At 45.4% G+C, this 17,996-nt stretch overlaps 1 protein-coding gene across 2 annotated transcripts in view; it reads right to left on the reverse strand.

The window, feature by feature from the left end:
• Positions 1–11,673: 11,673 nt before the first annotated feature.
• Cmc2 (C-X9-C motif containing 2) overlaps positions 11,674–17,996 on the reverse strand; it is a 30,931-nt gene continuing 24,608 nt past the window's right edge. For both annotated transcript variants that reach the window (XM_034523091.2, XM_034523092.2), the window contains exons 3-4: positions 14,328–14,399; positions 11,674–12,021 (exon numbers count right to left, since the gene is read on the reverse strand). In XM_034523091.2, coding sequence (XP_034378982.1) covers positions 11,935–12,021; positions 14,328–14,399 — 159 coding nt within the window. In that variant the 3' untranslated portion in view covers positions 11,674–11,934. The remainder of the gene's footprint in view (positions 12,022–14,327; positions 14,400–17,996) is intronic.

A 17,996-nucleotide genomic window follows, 5' to 3' on the forward strand; every position in this document is an offset into this window, starting at 1 on the left:
TCAAGGCCAGCCTGGTCTACAGAGTGAGTGAGTTCCAGGACAGCCAGGGCTACACGGAGAAACCCTGTCTCGAAAAACCAAAAAAAAAAAAAAAAAAAAAAAAAAATTTAAGAAAGAAAAAAAAACAGTTTAAATCTTTTTTTCTCAGAAAAGTGCGTCCTTCTGACAAGTTGTATTTCTATATAAAATTGTCTTTAGACCTTACAAACCTCAGATGTCAGAGGTTTGTTTTATTTTTATGTGTATGGGTGTTTGCCTGCATGTATGTAATTGCACTGTGTGCATGCACTGCCCATAGAGGCCAGAAGAGGACACCTGAGTCCATGGAACTGTCGAAGGCAGGTGTAAGATGCTATGTGGGTACTGGGAACTGAACCCAGGTCCTCTGCAAGAACATCAGGTACTCTTAACCACTGAGCCAATACTCCTGCCTCTTAATATTCGGTTCCGGTGGTGGTGGTGGTGGTGGTGGTGGTGGTGGTGGTGGTGGTGGTGGTGGTGGTGGTGGTGGTGGTGGTGGTGGTGGTTTTCCCCGAGACAGGGTTTCTCTGCGAGGCCTTGGCTGTCCTCAGAGATCCACCTGCCTCTCCCTCCGGAGGCTGGGATTAAAGGTGTGCACCACCACACCTGGCTGAGATTTCTTTAAAAATGTAACTGCCATGGAAATTTCAAGCATTCCTCATAAGAAAGTGTAACAGAGCCCGCTCAGTCTTTCACAGTATTAAGAGCCATTTCCTTGCGACCAGCCTTGCATCCTCTTATCCCTCTCTACCAGCTGTTTGTAGAATCACACACATCTACCATCCTCCCCACCCCCAACCCAGCCACTACGAATACTTTAGTGCATCTTCATTGACGAGACCACTTTGTTGAACATAACTGAAAAGCTATTATTACTCTAACACAGTTACAACCATTGCTTAGCATCACCCTGTAGGGGCCGCTCTGTTGCTAAGGTCCTGTTCCCCAATTGGTTGTTGATCTGTCAGTTAAGAAAGCCATGGGCCAATCGCTGGGTAGAAGAGATAGGCGCGACTTCGTTCGCTGTGCTTCTAATGAAGAAAAGATGTGACCAGCCATGTGAGATTTTGAAATGGAGTGGCCACACAGGGATTAGATTCAGCTGACCAACTAAAAGTTAGGGCAGGTGGGAGGTACGGAGTTTAGAGTATTGATAAGGCAGGAGATAGTAGCAATTGTGCCTAGAAGGCAAGTTGAAAACGAACAACTGTGTGTGTGTCTTTTATCTGTGGGCAAAGGGAAGCTGGGTGGGAGCTGGGAGTGTGGCCCATTCCCAGAGCTCAGACAGGGTAGCAAAAAGCTACACACAACATCACCCAAAACTCTATCATGCTCACACTTTTCCAACGGTCTCAAAAAATGCTTTTTTCTTGCCAGTTGGTTTCCATCAGAACCCATATTCACATTGCATTTGATTTTTTTTAAAAGAATCTTTAAAAATTAAATTTATTATTCATGCATCAGTTTGGTTACCCATCAGGGGAGTCAGGAGACAACCTTCAGGAATCAGGTCTCTCTTTCCACTGTGGACCTCAGAGACTAAAACTCAGGCGGTCGGACCTGCACAGCAGGTGCCTTTACCTGGTGATCCACCCCACTAGCCCACCCACATCGTTTAATCTAGGTTTTGAGGGCTTTTGTTGCCGCTTCTAGGACTTCAGCATTTATCACTGGGCTCAGACAAGGAAGTAGGCTCAGGTAAGAATGTTAGAAACAGTGACCACGGGGCTTTGTTTACTGCTTTGCTGAATTACTACCTTGTGTGGTCTCTTTGTTTACTGTTTTACTTGTTACTTTGTGTGATCTCTCGGCTCACTACTTCACTTGATTACTTTGTCTTTGATCTAAGAACTGACCATGGGTTTTTTGTTTTGTTTGTTTGGTTTTTTTTTTTTTTTTTTTTTTTTTTTTTTTTTTTTTTTTTTTTTTGGATGTACCTAGAATGATATAAAAGCAGGCTGAAGAGAAATAAAGTTGCTTCAGCCTCAGCACGGGCTGGACTCATGTTATGGTTTTGTCTAAATGCCTTTCTTTTCAATCCTCACTCCCTCCCTTGAGACCTGGTTGACTGACTGAGCTGGCTTGGTCACCTAAGCCAAGCTTCACCCCTCTGTTCTATACCATTTCCCAGCTATAGCATTGGTGCATGGAGACTCCTGTGGCAGCTGCAGAGCCTGCTCCCCCAGCTCCCACATTCCTAAGTGTCAAGCTAAAACTAGAGGCTGATTAGATTTTGGAAACCATGGCAGGCAATTTATTCTTTTAAAGAAGGCACCGCCTGCACACAGCTTACCTCTGTCGATGACTTACAGAACACGGGACTGACAGCCTGTCTAGGATTCACCGGTCTGATGCACTCACTTTCCACTCACCCATCAATATTTCTCTTTGGCCTAACGGTTCCAATCACTCCGGTTTTAAACAGTGCTGATCTGTTCCTGCATTGCGGTGCCGCAAAGTGGCACTTTTCTATCACTCGTCCTGTGTTTATTAACTGAGAGTCTTCAAGAGAGAACTTTGACACTATTCAGCAATATAGATAGAATGAAGAGCTGATAGCACATGGATGAACCTTGAGAAGGTTGGGCTAGGTGAAAAGAGCCTCACAAAGGAATACATGCCATTCACATTTATTTTTTTTTTTTTATTTAAGAGCCTAGAAAAGAAAAATCCAGAGCCAGAGCAGAGATTAGTGAATGCCCTGACTAAAGAGACTGAGAATGGAGAATGACTACTTACAGGTTCAGAGCTTCTGCTTCCACTTCCTCCTCTTCCTCCTCTTCTTCCTCTTCCTCTTCCTCCTCCTCCTCCTCCTCCTCTTCCTCCTCCTCCTCCTCTTCTTCTTCTTCTTCTTCTTCTTCTTCTTCTTCTTCTTCTTCTTCTTTTTCTTCTTCTTCTTCTTTTTCTTTTTGGTTTTTTGAGACAGGGTTTCTCTGTGTAGTCCTGGCTGTTCTAGAACTCACTCTATAGACCAGGCTGGACTCAAATTCATAAATCCACCTGCCTCTGCCTCCCAAGTGCTGGGATTAAAGGCGTGTGCCACCACTGCCCGGCTCAGAGCTTCTTCTAAGGGTGGAAATATTCTAGACTTGGGATATGGTGGTAAATGCTCATACAACTTTATTGTGAGTCTCTCTTCTCCCAGGGTCCTTAGCCACTGACCCACAAAAACAGAGGGAGCAGAGTCAATAAACAGGGTTTCAGATGGCCCGTGCGTATGAAGGAAAATTATGTTATTCCAGGATCGGCTTTGGGGAGACAGATCAACTTTACTTGGGGTGAATCAGGATTATATAGATTTGGGGGAGGGGGTAGGAATACCCAGGGTGGACACATGTCATTGGCTGAAGGCTCAGGTACTGAGGTATCTCATTAGCACGGGGAGACGTTCCAGGAATCTCAGGAGCTTGCTCAGCAGGCTCCTACTGGAAGAAAGGAAGCTGGACCTGTAACCTAACCAAGACTAAGTGACATTCCACAGGTAGAGGGTGTGGGGTCTGGGAAGCCTCATCAACCAAGGGAGTCAGTGAGCTCAGGACTTTCCTATAATGTATTTTGACCTTAGTTAGCAGGGCAACATTTTATGAATACAGCCAAACCATTACATTAAACAGGTGTGTTTTATGGCATGTGTAGAATTATAGCCCAACAAAGATATAAAAACAAAACAAAACAACTTTCCTCTGGGGGCTGGAGCTCAACTGGAAAGTGCTAGCCTACCATGCTTGAGGCCCTGGGTTCAATTCCCAATACCAACGATTTTTTTCTTTTGAATATGGCTTATCTAGTAAAGCCAGTGTAAACCCTTTCTTTCTCTGCCGAGTAGTGAGCTGGATGCCCTCCCAGCCCCCCTGTGATGGCAATGCCTTTTAAAGTATTTCCACAGCTCAAGGATGTTTATTTGATGATTGTTGGGAGCTCACATTGTCTGTCCACAGTGAGTGCCTGCTCCTATGTCTGGCGTGACCTCAGTAGTCTTTAACAGGCTCCTCATTTTCTGGTACAAGATGGCCTGATGTTGCTGCCCAGGAGCTGGGCTAGCCTTTTCCAGAGGCCTGGTGTCTTCTAGGGACAGCGCTTTGGAAAAACGTCATCTGAGAACGGAAGGTGGTGACCGCTGCTCTTGGCACTCTGCACCACTTTAGTGGGCTGAACTGGGAAAGTGTGTTTCAGGAAGAGAAGAATCATGACTCCAAAGTCCTATTTCCAATTCAAATGGATAATTACAGTGTTCTGACTTGGGTTTTATTCTTGTTCTTTGTTTTGTATTTGGCCGAAAACCCCGGTTTCTATTGATACTGCCGTGGTTATTATGTTTTGATATGTTTTATAGCAATGATATAAAGTATCAAAAAAGCCAGAGTCTCCTTTTTTAAAGTTTTTTTTTAAATTTTATTAATTATGTGTGTCACTCTGTGTATGTATGCCATGCATATACAGATGCATGCAGAGCCTGGAGTTACAGGTGTCATGGGTGATGGGTTCTCAGCAAGAATAGTGCTTGTTCTTTGTGGCTGAGCCATCTCTCTAGTGCCAGCAGGGTGATTATTATAAGCAAATAATCTTGGATTTTGCTGGCTTTTTAACTCTCAGAATGTATCTCTTAGGGATGGGTAGTCAAAACTGTTTGAACACCAAATAATCCTCTGTGGTTACTTACTTTCAAAACTAAGCAGTTTTTTGTTTTTATTTTTATTTTTTTTTTTTTTTTTTACATAATTACTACTACAGAGCCACACCCACACAGGCACACATACAGAAGCGCTGTTCCTTTTAAGGCTTTGCACTTCCAGTCATCTACAGCAGAGTAAGAGAAAACAAATTGTAAGGTCCTCCAGGCTAATAACTCATTCAATATTTCATTCCTCTGTCCAGTAAGACTTTCTTTTTCTAGAGGGCTGGAGACATGGCCCAGATATTAAGAATACTTGCTGCTTATGGTGGTTTGAGTAAGAATGGCTCCCATAGGCTCGTGTACTTGAGTACTATTTGAGAGGATTGGAAAGATTAGGAGGTGTGGTTTTGTTGGGGGGAAGTGTGTCACTGGGAGTGGGCTTTGAGAGGTCATAAATCACATGGAAGGCCCAGGTATGGTCGGTCAGTCGGTTGGTTGATATCTCTCTCTCTCTCTCTCTCTCTCTCTCTCTCTCTCTCTCTCTCTCCTCTCTCTCAGGATGTTGGCTCTCAACTACATCTCCAGCAACATGCTTGGCTTGCCTGCTGCCATGCTTCCTATCACGGTGATAATGAACTAAGCTTCTTAAACTGTAAGTCAGTCCCAATTAAATGCTCGCCTTGGTCATAGTGTCTCCTCACCACAATAGAACAGCAACTGAGACACTGCTCTTGTACAGGACCCTTAGTTCAGCTCCTAGCACCTGCATCAGAGGACTCACAAACACCCATAGCTCCGGTTCTCACGACACCCTCTTCTTGCCTCCGTGATCATCCGCATCGTGTGACAAAACATGCTCACAGAAGTATACACATAAATAAACCTTTTAAAACAACTTAACTCATCTAGAGAGAAGGCACCTGCCAAGCATCAGTGTACCAAGCATGATACACTACAGGTATAGCTTGTCTATGAGTAGAGAAGCCTGGCAGGCATCCTGCCACAGAGGCTTCCACTCTAGAGTTCACCTCAACTCCAAATAGCCCAGTCATAACAAATTATCTGCAAACTGGAGTAAACTACAATTTCAGCAGAGAAGGACAATAGCATCTTAGACAGTCCCTAGGGTGATTTTCTGATTTATTTTATATCTTTCCATATTTTTGATACATCGCTTGGAAGTCTAATCGAACAGACCAACAGTCGAGGGACCCAGGTATATATGGATATCCCCTGAAATGGTCCATCTAAAGCAAGCACCTTTAATTAAAAACATTATTTTAGTGGCACGATCACACACAAAGACCAGAAGAGGGCACTGGATGGACTGGAGCAGAAGTTACAGGTATTTGTGAGGCAGCATGGATGCTGGGATCCAGAGTCAGGTCCTCACGATAGAACAGTGAATACTCTCAGCTACTGAGCCATCTCTTTAGCCCCAAGGCCTACACTTTGTATATGGAAGTCTGTACGGCTCTACTTCTCGGTTCTCTACTTCCCACTGGTGAGAGAGGATGGCCCGAGAACTTCAGAATGGTTTTGGATCTCCAGGAAGATTTTGCTATCACATTCAATGTGACTATATGTCATAGTTCCTCAATATAATACATCACTACACAGAACTTTTCTCAAACAAAAAAAAATTGACATGAACAATCTCCAGTGACACACTTGCTCCAACATTGTCACACCTTCTAACGCTCTCCAATACCACCAGCAGCTGAAGTCCAAGAAGTTAAGTGACTATGAGAACTACTATCTCATTCAAACCACCACAGCATCTTCATCTCTTCCTATGGGTCCTTAGTTCCTTCAGTGAACTCTCTCAGGGAGTCAGACAGGCGACGGACTGAGGAAGCATTGAGGCAAATCTAAGAAGCTGAGGGGTTGGAGACTTAGCTCTGGTGGCAAGCACAACACCTTGAATTCATTCTCTGTCCCCAGCACCAGAAAATGAAGGTGGGGGGGTTAATAGAAATAAATAAATAAATAAATAAATAAATTAAATAAATAAATAAATAAATAAATAAATAAATAAGAGAAGTAAAGTGGGCCGAGGTGGAAGGCTGGATACAATCATTCAGCAAGCACAAACTTGTTTCAGGCTGTGGTGGAACAGGCAGTGCCTTCGTGCCTGTGAGACATGTTTTGTCTGTCTGTGCAAAGTACAAAATGAACTGTCTAGCAGGCAAGTCAGGGGCACGGTTTATTTGGTTCAGGCCAAGATTTGTCAGGAAAACTCTGTGCATTCAGCCAAAACCTCGGGAGATTAACCCGATTTTAAACTCCATTTACAAAAAAGGTCGGAAACAGCTCAGCTTTCTATCCTCACTCTTAAATAAAATTCTTTCTGCTTCTTGCAATAAGCGTTAGTAAATTTGTGATGAGCAAAGAGCATCAGGGTTCAGTGTTCAACAAAATTAGATTTCTCAGGAAATCCTTGGCCTGAGCCCTTCAACTTCCAAGAGACTGTACCTTAGGACCGAAAGGGGCAGGAAGTTGAAGAGTCAATCTATTCACCTACTGCATCCGCAGACCAAATGCTTCCCCAGTTCCCACAGAAGGAAAGCTAAACCTCGGAAGATGACTTGTGTCGCACTTGCAGTCATGAGACCCCCACTCACGACACCTCCCTGTTGCTCTTCACGTCTCTGCAGCATTGAGCAATGCCGAAGGCACTGCTCCCCAAAGGCAAGAAGAGGCATCTGCTCCTTTCCCACCAACAGAAAAAAAAAAAATCAGCTCTTGTCTGCTCTAGATAAAGTAACAGGGAGACTCCACCCTCGTCTACAGAAAGCTGAAGAAAAGCAGGTGTAAGCCAGGGGTGGTGTGATTGTAGAAGGAGATGGTGGGCCTTTTTTGTCCATGAACGGAGGGAGCCATGGAGCCAGGGAAGTAGGTCAGGTTGGGGTATGTGTGGGTTTTTCAACTCGACAGAAGCTTGTGTAATAGATGTATTCATTACTTTTCAATTGCTGTGATAAAACACCATGGCCAGAACAACTTATAGAAGGGTTTATTTGGGGTTTCGTTTCAGAAGGTCGGTACCCACAATGGCAGGGACAGCAGGCAGTAGATGCTGGAGTCAGAAGCAGAGAACCTATATCTCAAACCACAAACAGGAGAGAAGAAACTAGGCATGCCACATAGCTTGAGACCTCAAAGTTCACCCCTGCCATGACACACTTCCTCCACCAAGGCCACACCTCCTAAAGAGGCCCCCAACACCACCACCAACTGCAGACCACATATTCAAATGCCCAAGATGGGGGAACAACTCATTCAAACCACACTTGGTTAGAGGGTACTTCAGCTGAGAAAATGCCTATAGGCAAATCTGTGGGGCATTTTCTTGATTCATGATTGAAGTGGGAAGGATCCAGTACGGATGCTGTAACTTGGGCAGGTGGTACTTACTGAATTGTATAGGAAAGCAGGTTGAGAAAGCCAGGAGGAGCAGGACAGTAAGCAGCGGTACTCCATGGCTTCTACTTCAGTTCCACCTCCAGGCTACTGTCCCAACTTTCCTGCGTGAAGTTACAGTGGTGTCTTATCAAAGCAATAGGAAGCAAACTAGAAAGGGGTGGGTTCTAGAGACCTGGCCCTCCCTTCGGTCTTCTGGCAAGCCCTGCCTCCTGCCCCTCCCCAATCACAGGAGTCCTGTCTAAAAGGGTGGTTTACCCAAGTGGTATGGTGTATACCACAGAAATGTAGGGGAAGCATTTCCAATGCCCTACTTTGTATGCAGTTACAAGAACAACAATGTTGACACAGCCAAAGAATTTGCTCTCCTATACATCTCAATGAAACCTCACCTTAACTCTTTGTGGCAGGCATTGTCACTGGCTTGACTTCCTTCACCTCTCACCATTCTTTCCCAGAAGGCATAAAGATAAAAGTTCAAGGAAGGTCAAGATAAAAGCACTCCACACAACAATGTGTAATAATATCTATGTTGCATGCTGTGGTTCCTAAGACCTGGGCAACAGGATCCTCGCCCTGCCTTCATCTCGCTTGGCCTTGTTCATGCGGCTCAACTCAATGGTATTTTCTCATCCTCAAGCTCCAAGCCTGACAGAAGCTACGTTGCCAAGGCCTTGAGTATTTGCTTCACAGGGATTGAGAATGGCTGGAAGACCTTACCCATGGGTTGATGAATTGGTAAAGGGCTCCTCAGGCGGCACCACAGACAGCCTGGATGGAACCAAGACTACGGAGCAGAATCATCCTGGGTGGGGCTCGACCCCACTGCAGAACCTCAATATTACTGCTGCGATAAATTCCGATTGGGAAAGTGGCTTCAACGGGGTAAGAAACGTCAATGCAGGAAGCTGATGCCTAGATCAGAAGGGAAACAAGACAAAGCAAACAGAACCCCGACCGAACTGCTCCTGATGACAAACTTCATTAGAGAGAAAGAATGTTTCTTTGTCCAGCTGGAGGCAAAACTGGGTGGATGATAGTCTTTGTCTATCGTGTACAAGTCACTGGGCGGTGTTGAGACCCGTACTCTGCTTCAACACTTTTGGGGCTAAGTGCTCTGGTCAAGAGAGAGAGTGGGGCTGCAGGGGCAGGAGACGCAAAGAATGTAGACAAGACAGAGGTTCTGATCAAGTCTCAAGTCTCTTATCAAGTCTCCTCTCCTACCAAGTCTCTTTTATTGAAGGGAAATCTGAGGTATTTGTACGCTTTTGCCACGTGCCTTGTAGGCGAGTGGATACCTGCCTTGCAGGTGTTGATATGATGTAAGCCTTACAGGCATGGCTAGCGTGGATAGCACGTGCACCGTGCGCCTTGCAGGCTTGGATACCACATGCGCCTTACAGGCATGTATGGCGTGGATAGCACGTGGACAGCACGTGAACTGCATGCCTTGCAGGCATGACTACCACGTGCGCCTTGCAGCTGGGGGCAGTAAACAGCAAAACAAAATATGTGGGATATCAGAGTGTGCTTCAGCTGTTGTAGGCCATTGAAAAGCAAATCTCTCATCAGGGTATATGGTTCCAGATGGCTGCAAAGATGATCTAGCCGCTTTCTGCTAAAAGTCGGCTCCCAACAGGGTGGCGCATGGGTGCACACACAGAAAGCCCCCTCCTGCTTCTTTCTACACAGGACGTAGCACCCAGGCTTAAGGTGCTTTGGATTCCGCCAACATCTAGTCTCCACATACATAAACACACACATAATGTACACACAGTTACACACAAGGTGCGTATTCACATGCATGTGCCTGACCCACCCCCACCCCCCCAAAAAAAAAAACCAAAACTCTCACCAACATTAGGGTTGAGCCAGAGGCTGATGTGGCATAATGAATGAACTTAAAGGCAGCCCACAGTCACTTGTAGGACTCACCTGGAGCTGGAGCCGCTAATCTAATGTGATCATGAAAAGTTAGGTTGAAGACTTGGGGCCTCTGAGCTCCTGGATCACACACCCGGGCAGGCCTCACTGCCTGCGTCAACCCACCTAGCATGCCTTGGTCTTTAACAAGATGACTTGCCCAAGGAGCCTTTCAGAACTAAGAAATAGGGCAACCCCGCCACCCCTGGGGCTGTGAGGGTGTGTTACAGTTAGTGCCAACTGCAAGTTCTGTCAGCTCCTGTTACCAGCACTCCTCTTGACAGTCACTTTCCTATAAACAAGCAGACGCTGGGAACAGGGCAGCTCCTCCCTGATTAGCACCACTGGGCTCTCCCTTGCTGTTCTGGCTGCCTTGAGCAAAAGGATTGATTTTTGTCCCTGAAACTATAATGAAATAAAATCTCATTAAAACACAAAAAACCAGCTCACTCTTGCAATTCTCTCCCCAGACCCCTGCAGACAAACACAGAATCCAGAGCTTGATAGGCCCTTTGTCCTCTGCCATCAGCTCCATCCCCAGTGACACTAATGCCCTGCAGAGGCCGTGATGGTATTCCAGTTTACCTTGCCAAAGTCACTTTCACCAGATAGACTTCCTGTAATGAACCCCGGGCACAAGTTCCCTTGTTATGTTTTCTTTTAACACCTCCCTCATCACCAGGCTTTTGTAAATGATAGTTGGCTTTGGTTAAGTCAGGTTATTGGTTTGTTCTAAGATTCTACTAGTAAAATGTCTCATCTTGATAGACTGTATAAAACGTATTCACAGTGACTGCCACAGAAGGGACTTCAAGAATTCTGGTTCTGGCCCTGCCCCTTTCATCTGCTGTTATCCTATTAAGCCACCCTGCAAATTGAATGACCAGCTTGTTCTTCAATAGAAAAATCATTTATTAAATACCAGTGGGGTTTCATACAAACATTATACACAAAACAGTGCAAGAAGCTTATAGCTTGGTCGGTTTTGTAGCTCTTGAGAAAGCCTGAGACACCCTGCTGCGGCAGTGGCTGAAGTTGCTGGGTTCCAAACTGTCACAGGTCTTCCTGTGGTCAGAAACCACAGGAAGTAGTATTCGGGAGGTGGGGGTAGGGGGTGAACGCAAGAAGAGCACTGGGGTTCTAGGCTAGAGCCTAGGAGTTAACTGTACCCATGGTGAGAACACTTAACCAAACAATGGGGCCCTAGCAGGATGCAATCTTATCCACATTAGTCATTGCTCCAGAGGGCCAGGCAGTGCTGTTTCTAGAACCTTCCATACTCAAACCTGCAAAGGCTCAAGCCCCTTAAGAGCAAAGTATTTGCATAAACCCAAACACTTCCACCAGTGGCCACACTAACTCTAGCTTACTTCACGCCTAACATGTAAACTGTAAAGTGATAGCTATACTGTGTTATTTAAAGAATGGCAAGAACATGTGTGTGGTCACTACAGGCCCGATTTTGTTTTCAAATGTTTTCCTCCACAATTTGAAGCTAACCAGCAATAGCTGACCTTTCAGATGATGGCTCTTTAAAACAACAGAGCTGGGAACTTCAGTGTAGTTCCCCACAATTCCCATGTCAGTTTGTGTCTTCACTGCGTAACCTTCAACCACCATGTCCTCAAACAGAGGATCCTACAGGCACCACTTTCGATCTAGCCCCAAGGGGGTTAAAGAAACGGAGGCCCTCGCTGTCCAATGACTTTATTGCAGGAGCTGAGTCAGGACTAGGTGGATGCACACTCAGGGCGGCAGCAGAGGAGACTTTCACAGGCACCCGCATGGCACTGAAGTTCAGCAAGTACTGAGAACCACACTCTCATGATTCTCCATGGCCCAGTTCTTCACAGTACTTCTTATTCAGAGTCCTAGAAGCCAAAAAGGGATTTTTTTTTTTTTTTCCGGCTACCAGGCACCTTCAGGTCTCCCAGCTGAGGTATCCAGTGAGCCTAACTTCCAGCTTCCTCTGGAGGATCAGAAAGCCTCCTTCGCATCGCGGCGCCGTGCTCCCTGCTCCTGGTCCTCTTCTCTGAGTACTGGAAGGAGGGGAGAGAAGAGACAGGACAGTGGATCAGCTAAGCGCTACAATGTAGTCACTCAAGGAACCTGACATCAGAGGCAGGGATCCTGAGGAGGAACATGTGACACTTGCTTGTTCAACAGACTTGTAAAAAGTTGCATCAAGTTCCTCCCAAAGAAGTCAGGGGACGTTTGGACAGATGCATTCTGTCCCTGTTCCCAGCAGCTCCTGTCTAATCACCTGGTCACTATCTCGAGAGCAGCCTGTTCAGCTGCTGAGTGGCTCTGTTGTCACGCTCCAGCTCACAGCATGTCTATGCGTGTGCACACACCCACACACATAATTTCTTTAGAAGTTCCAACCTATGGAGGGATGGTGGCAGGGGAGCCTCTGGAGCCACTGGAAGAACAGAGGAGCTGGGAGGTGGTGGCGCACGCCTTTAATTCCAGCACTTGGGAGGCAGAGGCAGGTGAATCTGACTTAGAGGCCAGCCTGGTCTACAGAGCAATGTCCAGGACAGCCAGGGCTACACAGAGAAATGCTGTCTTGAAAAAAAACAAACCACCAAAATAATCAAACCAAACCAACCAACGAAACAAACAAACAAGAACAAGAAATTGAAAAAGAGCCGAACAGACTTGGGAATAGAGAAATCAAACAGAGCATTCATGAGCTGCAGAAATGAAGCAACATTCAACATAGGGAAGGTGCACTGGCTAGTTTTATGTCAACTGACACAAGCTAGAGTTATCAGAGAGAGGGGAGTGTCAACTGAGAAAATCTCTATAAGATCAGCTGCAGACAAGCCTATAAAGATTTTCTTAATTAGTGATCAGTAGGGGAGTCCAGCCCATTATGGGTAGTGCCATCCCTGGGCTGGTGGCCTTTGGTTCTATAAGAAAGTAGGCTGAGTGAGGCAGCAAGCGGCACTTCTTCATGGCCTCTGTAGACAGAGACAGCCTGCCTCCAGGTTCCTGCTTGATTTCAGTTCCTGTCCTGACTTCTTTCATTGATGAACTGTGATGTGGAAGTGTAAGCCTAATAAATAAACCCTTTCCTCCCCAAGTTGCTCTGGTCATGGTGTTTCATCACAGTGATAGTGACCCTGACTAAGACAGAAGGAAAGAGGAAATCTTGTGAAAACAAATACAGACAAGAAGTTTCTATGACATCCAATTGAAGAGTCAACTTAACAACACTCAGGACCAGCTGAGAAGAAGAGATCATGTGAGATTTTAGTCATTGAAACAATCGCAAAATTACTGAACTACAGAGGGACAGTAAATCTAAACATAGACAAAAAGCTATAAAAATGCAGGTGTCAGACAGAACAGCACAGGATTTGTTTTCTGCAAGCCTGTCACACAGCACTAGGTTTAGTGGCCACACAAACCAGAACATGAAGGAAGAACAGTTCCCAAGAACCATCTTTAAATGGTAACATACACATTTGTTATCACAAAGACAATCACCCTGGATACGACCATGCCTTTAACCTAATACTCAAGGAGCTGAGGCAGGAGAATTGAGAGTTTAAAAATCAGACAGGGCTATTTTAAAATGTATCATGTTAAAATTTACTCCTGTATAGAGTTATTCAAATAATAACTGAAACTCATGGGGGGGGGGAGAGGCATTTCAAACACACACACATCCAATTCAAATTGGAAAATGGATCTTTTAGTCCATATATAATATTAATATACATATATGCACATATATATGTAATCATTACTTACTTTAAAAGGTTCTGGATATAAAGTAACTGATGTATAAAACAGAAATGGAAGTAACTTATTTTCAAAAGTTTAAAGTAAATCTGCTTGGTTAGTAGCCCCTGGAAAGAGACAATGCCTGGCACTTTACCCTTGACCCACGTCTGGATCCACGTGCAGCCTACACCAGGGTCACGTGATCACAGAAGAGCCCTGTGGCTGTTGACAGCACCCAGACTCTAAGAGTCTCATGGAACATGGAACGAGTCTAAGTTAGCCTCCTCACTTTACTTAAGGAAACTGAGCCTCAAAGACTCTTGGTCACCTTACGAAGCAGTTAATCAATGTCACCAAAGTATCTCCTTGATGCCAGAGGCTGGATATCTTGAATATTTTTTCAATGAAAGCAAAGATGCTTTCTCTCCTCGTGTACATGGAAGAAAAGGGACAACATTCTAAAGCTGCCCCCACAGCAAGCTCAGTCCTCTTGGTTTTAAAGAGAACCTCATACACGGAAAGCTGACTTGCTGTTAGACTAAAGGTCTAGGAAATCTAATAATGACAACGGAATATCCAGAAAAGTTTTGCTGCTCAGCTCTGGTCTTACCTCATTCCTCAAGCACTTCCTCATTTCCCGATCAAGATCGTTGCAGTGACCAAAGAACTTCAGAATGTTGTGCTAAAGGGAAAAGAAGAGGGAAACAGTTCATCTACCAATGTGTCTGAAACACAGACTGTAAAACAATGCTGCTGTGGAGAGGTCGTCTGCTGGGCTGCTCTGTGGGTAAGTAATTACATTAAACAAGATTCCTGAGGCCTACCCCATCCTTAAAAAATGTTCGCAGGACAGAAACCAAACAAATCTGAACGATGAGATGACTGGATGGATCATCTGGTAATTCGTGTAAGGTCAAAGACTCAAGTTACACTTCCAATCCTCACATCAAAGCCAGGCAGCCCTGGAAGAGGGGACGGGAAGATCCCAGGGCCCACTGATCAGCCCACCCAGCTGAATCCGTGAGCTCCACGGTCAGTGAGAGACTTTGTCTCAAAACAAGACTACAGTGATTAAAAAGATATCAAGCATTGACCTCTGGCCTACACACACACACACACACACACACACACACACACGCACGCACGCACGCACACATACACATACACATTTTTCTTAATTTAAAAACACAAAATAGCCTCCTAACCCATTAAAACCTTACATAGTAAAAGAGTAGAACAGTTTAATCACAGGGCAGGAGAGATGACTCAGCAGTTAAGAGCACTTGCTAACCCAAGTTCAGTTCTTAGCACCCCCATATAACAACCTGTAACTCCATCTCCAGAGGAATCTGTTGAGAGCTTTTGGTGCTGCTACTAGGAATTTGGCATTTGCCACTGGGCTCGGACAAGGAAGTAGGCTCAGGTAAGAATGTTAGAAACAGTGACCGTGGGGCTTTGTTTACTGCTTGGCTGAATTACTACCTTGTGTGATCTCTTTGCTCACTACTTCACTTGATGACTTTGTCTCTGATCTAAGAACTGACCATGGTTTTTGGATGTACCTAGGATGATATAAAAGCAGACTAAGAGAAAAAATCAAGTTGCTTCAGCCTCAGTATGAGTTGGTGTCATGTTATAATTTTGTCTGACTTTTTTTTTTTTCTTTTTCAATCTTCACCCCCTCCCTTAAGACCTGGTTGACTGAACTGGCTTGGTCAGGAATCCAATGCCTCTGGCCTCCAAAGGTAACCATACACGCATGCTCTGACAGAAAACCACAGACGAGTACTTTAAAAAGACAAAAAGACAACGTTTAGTCACCTAAAACCATACATTTCCTTAAGTACCACACCCTGACCATCCCTATTAGAGTGATGTGGCAGAAGTGCAGGCCCAGTGACGCCAAGCAAAGACTTCTTCACTAGTAAACACTGGTCCATAAAAGGTATTTAGAGGTTGAAGAAATGACTGTGGTTAAGAGTGCTTGCTGCTCTTATAAAGGACCAAACCCAATTTCCAGAACCTACATTGGGCACAATTCCAGTTTCAGAGTACCCCTTGCTCTCTTCTGGCTGCCAAAGCCACTGTCTCATGTGCCTCTATCTCAAATGTCATCAAAACATATCAAAATATACAGTATCATTTGATGACCTACACAGGTCACATAAATAAAACACTGGCTTGTAAGAAAAATCCTGTGTTGGGGCTGTAGCAATGGTTCAGTGGTTACAGGGGCCACTGTTCTTATAGAGGACATGAGTTCTATTCCCAGCACCCACATGGCAGCTAACGAGCTGTAACTCCAGTTTCAGGGGCTATGACAACCTTGTAAAATGTTTAAAAAAAAAAAAAAAAAAAAGTGCTCACGTTCAAAGTTGGCTTCACTGGAAAAGCAAAACTAAAACTCTCATCTATGTTTCAAACCCTGCTGCCAAAACTACAGACGCTGCCTGGAAGATGCCGAGGCTGGCTCTGAGGACCCAGCCTTAGTAAAGTCAGGAGAGCTTGTATGTCACAAGGTTAAGGTGGACCGGGCAGGCCAGGCGGTGGTGGCGCACGCCTTTAATCCCAGCACTTGGGAGGCAGAGGCAGGTGGATTTCTGAGTTCGAGGCCAGCCTGGTCTACAGAGTGAGTTCCAGGACAGCCAGGGCTACACAGAGAAACCCTGTCTCGAAAAACCAAAAAAAAAAAAAAAAAAAAAAAAGGTAGACCGGGCAGCACAGTGATCTGCTGTAAACGCTGAACCCGTCCCCCTTGTCCATGGCTGTAATAAGCAGGTTTCTTCTTCTCTTCCTAATTATGGTTTTCACGGGAACTAGACAACACATAATTAGTAAGTGACACCTTGTGATATTTCTCTTTTCTCCTTCAGGGCCATTGTAGAAGCACTTCTCAGGTCCACGCTGAATAAACGGTCTGAGTTTGTTTCAATAAACACTTCAAATAGTCTAGGATTTCCTCTTTGCCACCTACTGGCCTTTTCAGAACAAGCACTTCCTGTGTTTTCCCTAAATGATTTCTGTGACAGCAAATAAACAGGGATAAGGCATGTTCACCCTTTCTAAAAAAATAGAAGACAGTACTTGAGAAATCACAGCACAGTACTCAGTGCCTACAGCACCTGCCCCCCCCAAATATATGTATGTACGTGTGTATGTGTGTGTGTGTGTATATATATATAATCTCCACCTAATAAGTGCACATGTGTGACTATGATCTTGTATGTACATGTGTGTAGAGACCAGAGGTTGATGATGGTGTTTTCTTCCATCTTTCCCCACCTTATTTTTTGAGTCAGGGTCTCTCCTGAACCTGGAGATTTCCAACTGGGCCACACTGGCTGGCTAGCAAGCACCAGGGATCCTCCTGTCCATGCTGCATCTCCCTGGGCCAACCACAGGTCCACGTGCTGTGCCAGCTCTTACACAGGGGCTTGTGTCAGAACTCAGCCCCTACACATGCAGTTAGCACTTACCAATGGGGCAGCCAGCGTTCAGCTGCCCCATGTACACATGTATCCTTAAAACCTAAGATAAAGCTAACGTCTGTTCTTTCACCTCCACACCAGCTAAGCCCAAATCAGAGTGGCACATTATGGCATGGGAGAGTGAAGCCCAGACACCCAGGGGAACTGCACAAAGTACTGTGGACTGAAGTTCCCTCGCACCTGCGAGCACTAGATGCCTGTTATGAGTTGGTATCTGAGCACCTTTACAGAGAACAGCGCACTAGGCACCGGGTGTCAGCAGTGAACAAAGTGACCTTGGCTCTGCTTTCACCGCAGAGCAGAGCGAGGAAAAAATGCACCATTTCCATATGACAGTACTGTAGTCCACGGACACCCTGGGGGGCCCAAGAATCTGCCATTGGGAGATACTCATGGTCGGTCCTGGTTAAAATCAGAAACAAAACAAAAAGACACGAGTGTGGGGAAGGAATCAACCAGGAGGGATGACAGGGGATGGAGGAGATAAGAGAAGGGATGGTGGAGGGATTGGTGAGGAGGAAGGAGAGATGCAGAGGGATGGAGATGAGAGGAGGTATGATGGAGGGATCAGTGAGGAGGGAGGAAAGATGCAGAGGGATGGAGATGAGAGGAGGGATGATGGAGGGATTGGTGAGGAGGAAGGAGAGATGCAGAGGGATGGAGATAAGAGAAGGGATGATGGTGGGATTGGTGAGGAGGGAGGAAAGATGCAGAGGGATGGAGATGAGAGGAGGGATGATGGAGGGATCAGTGAGGAGGGATGACAGAGGAAGGATTACAGAAGGATGACG

The sequence above is a fragment of the Arvicanthis niloticus genome, chromosome 18, assembly GCF_011762505.2.
Source record: "Arvicanthis niloticus isolate mArvNil1 chromosome 18, mArvNil1.pat.X, whole genome shotgun sequence".
NCBI lineage: Eukaryota > Metazoa > Chordata > Mammalia > Rodentia > Muridae > Arvicanthis > Arvicanthis niloticus.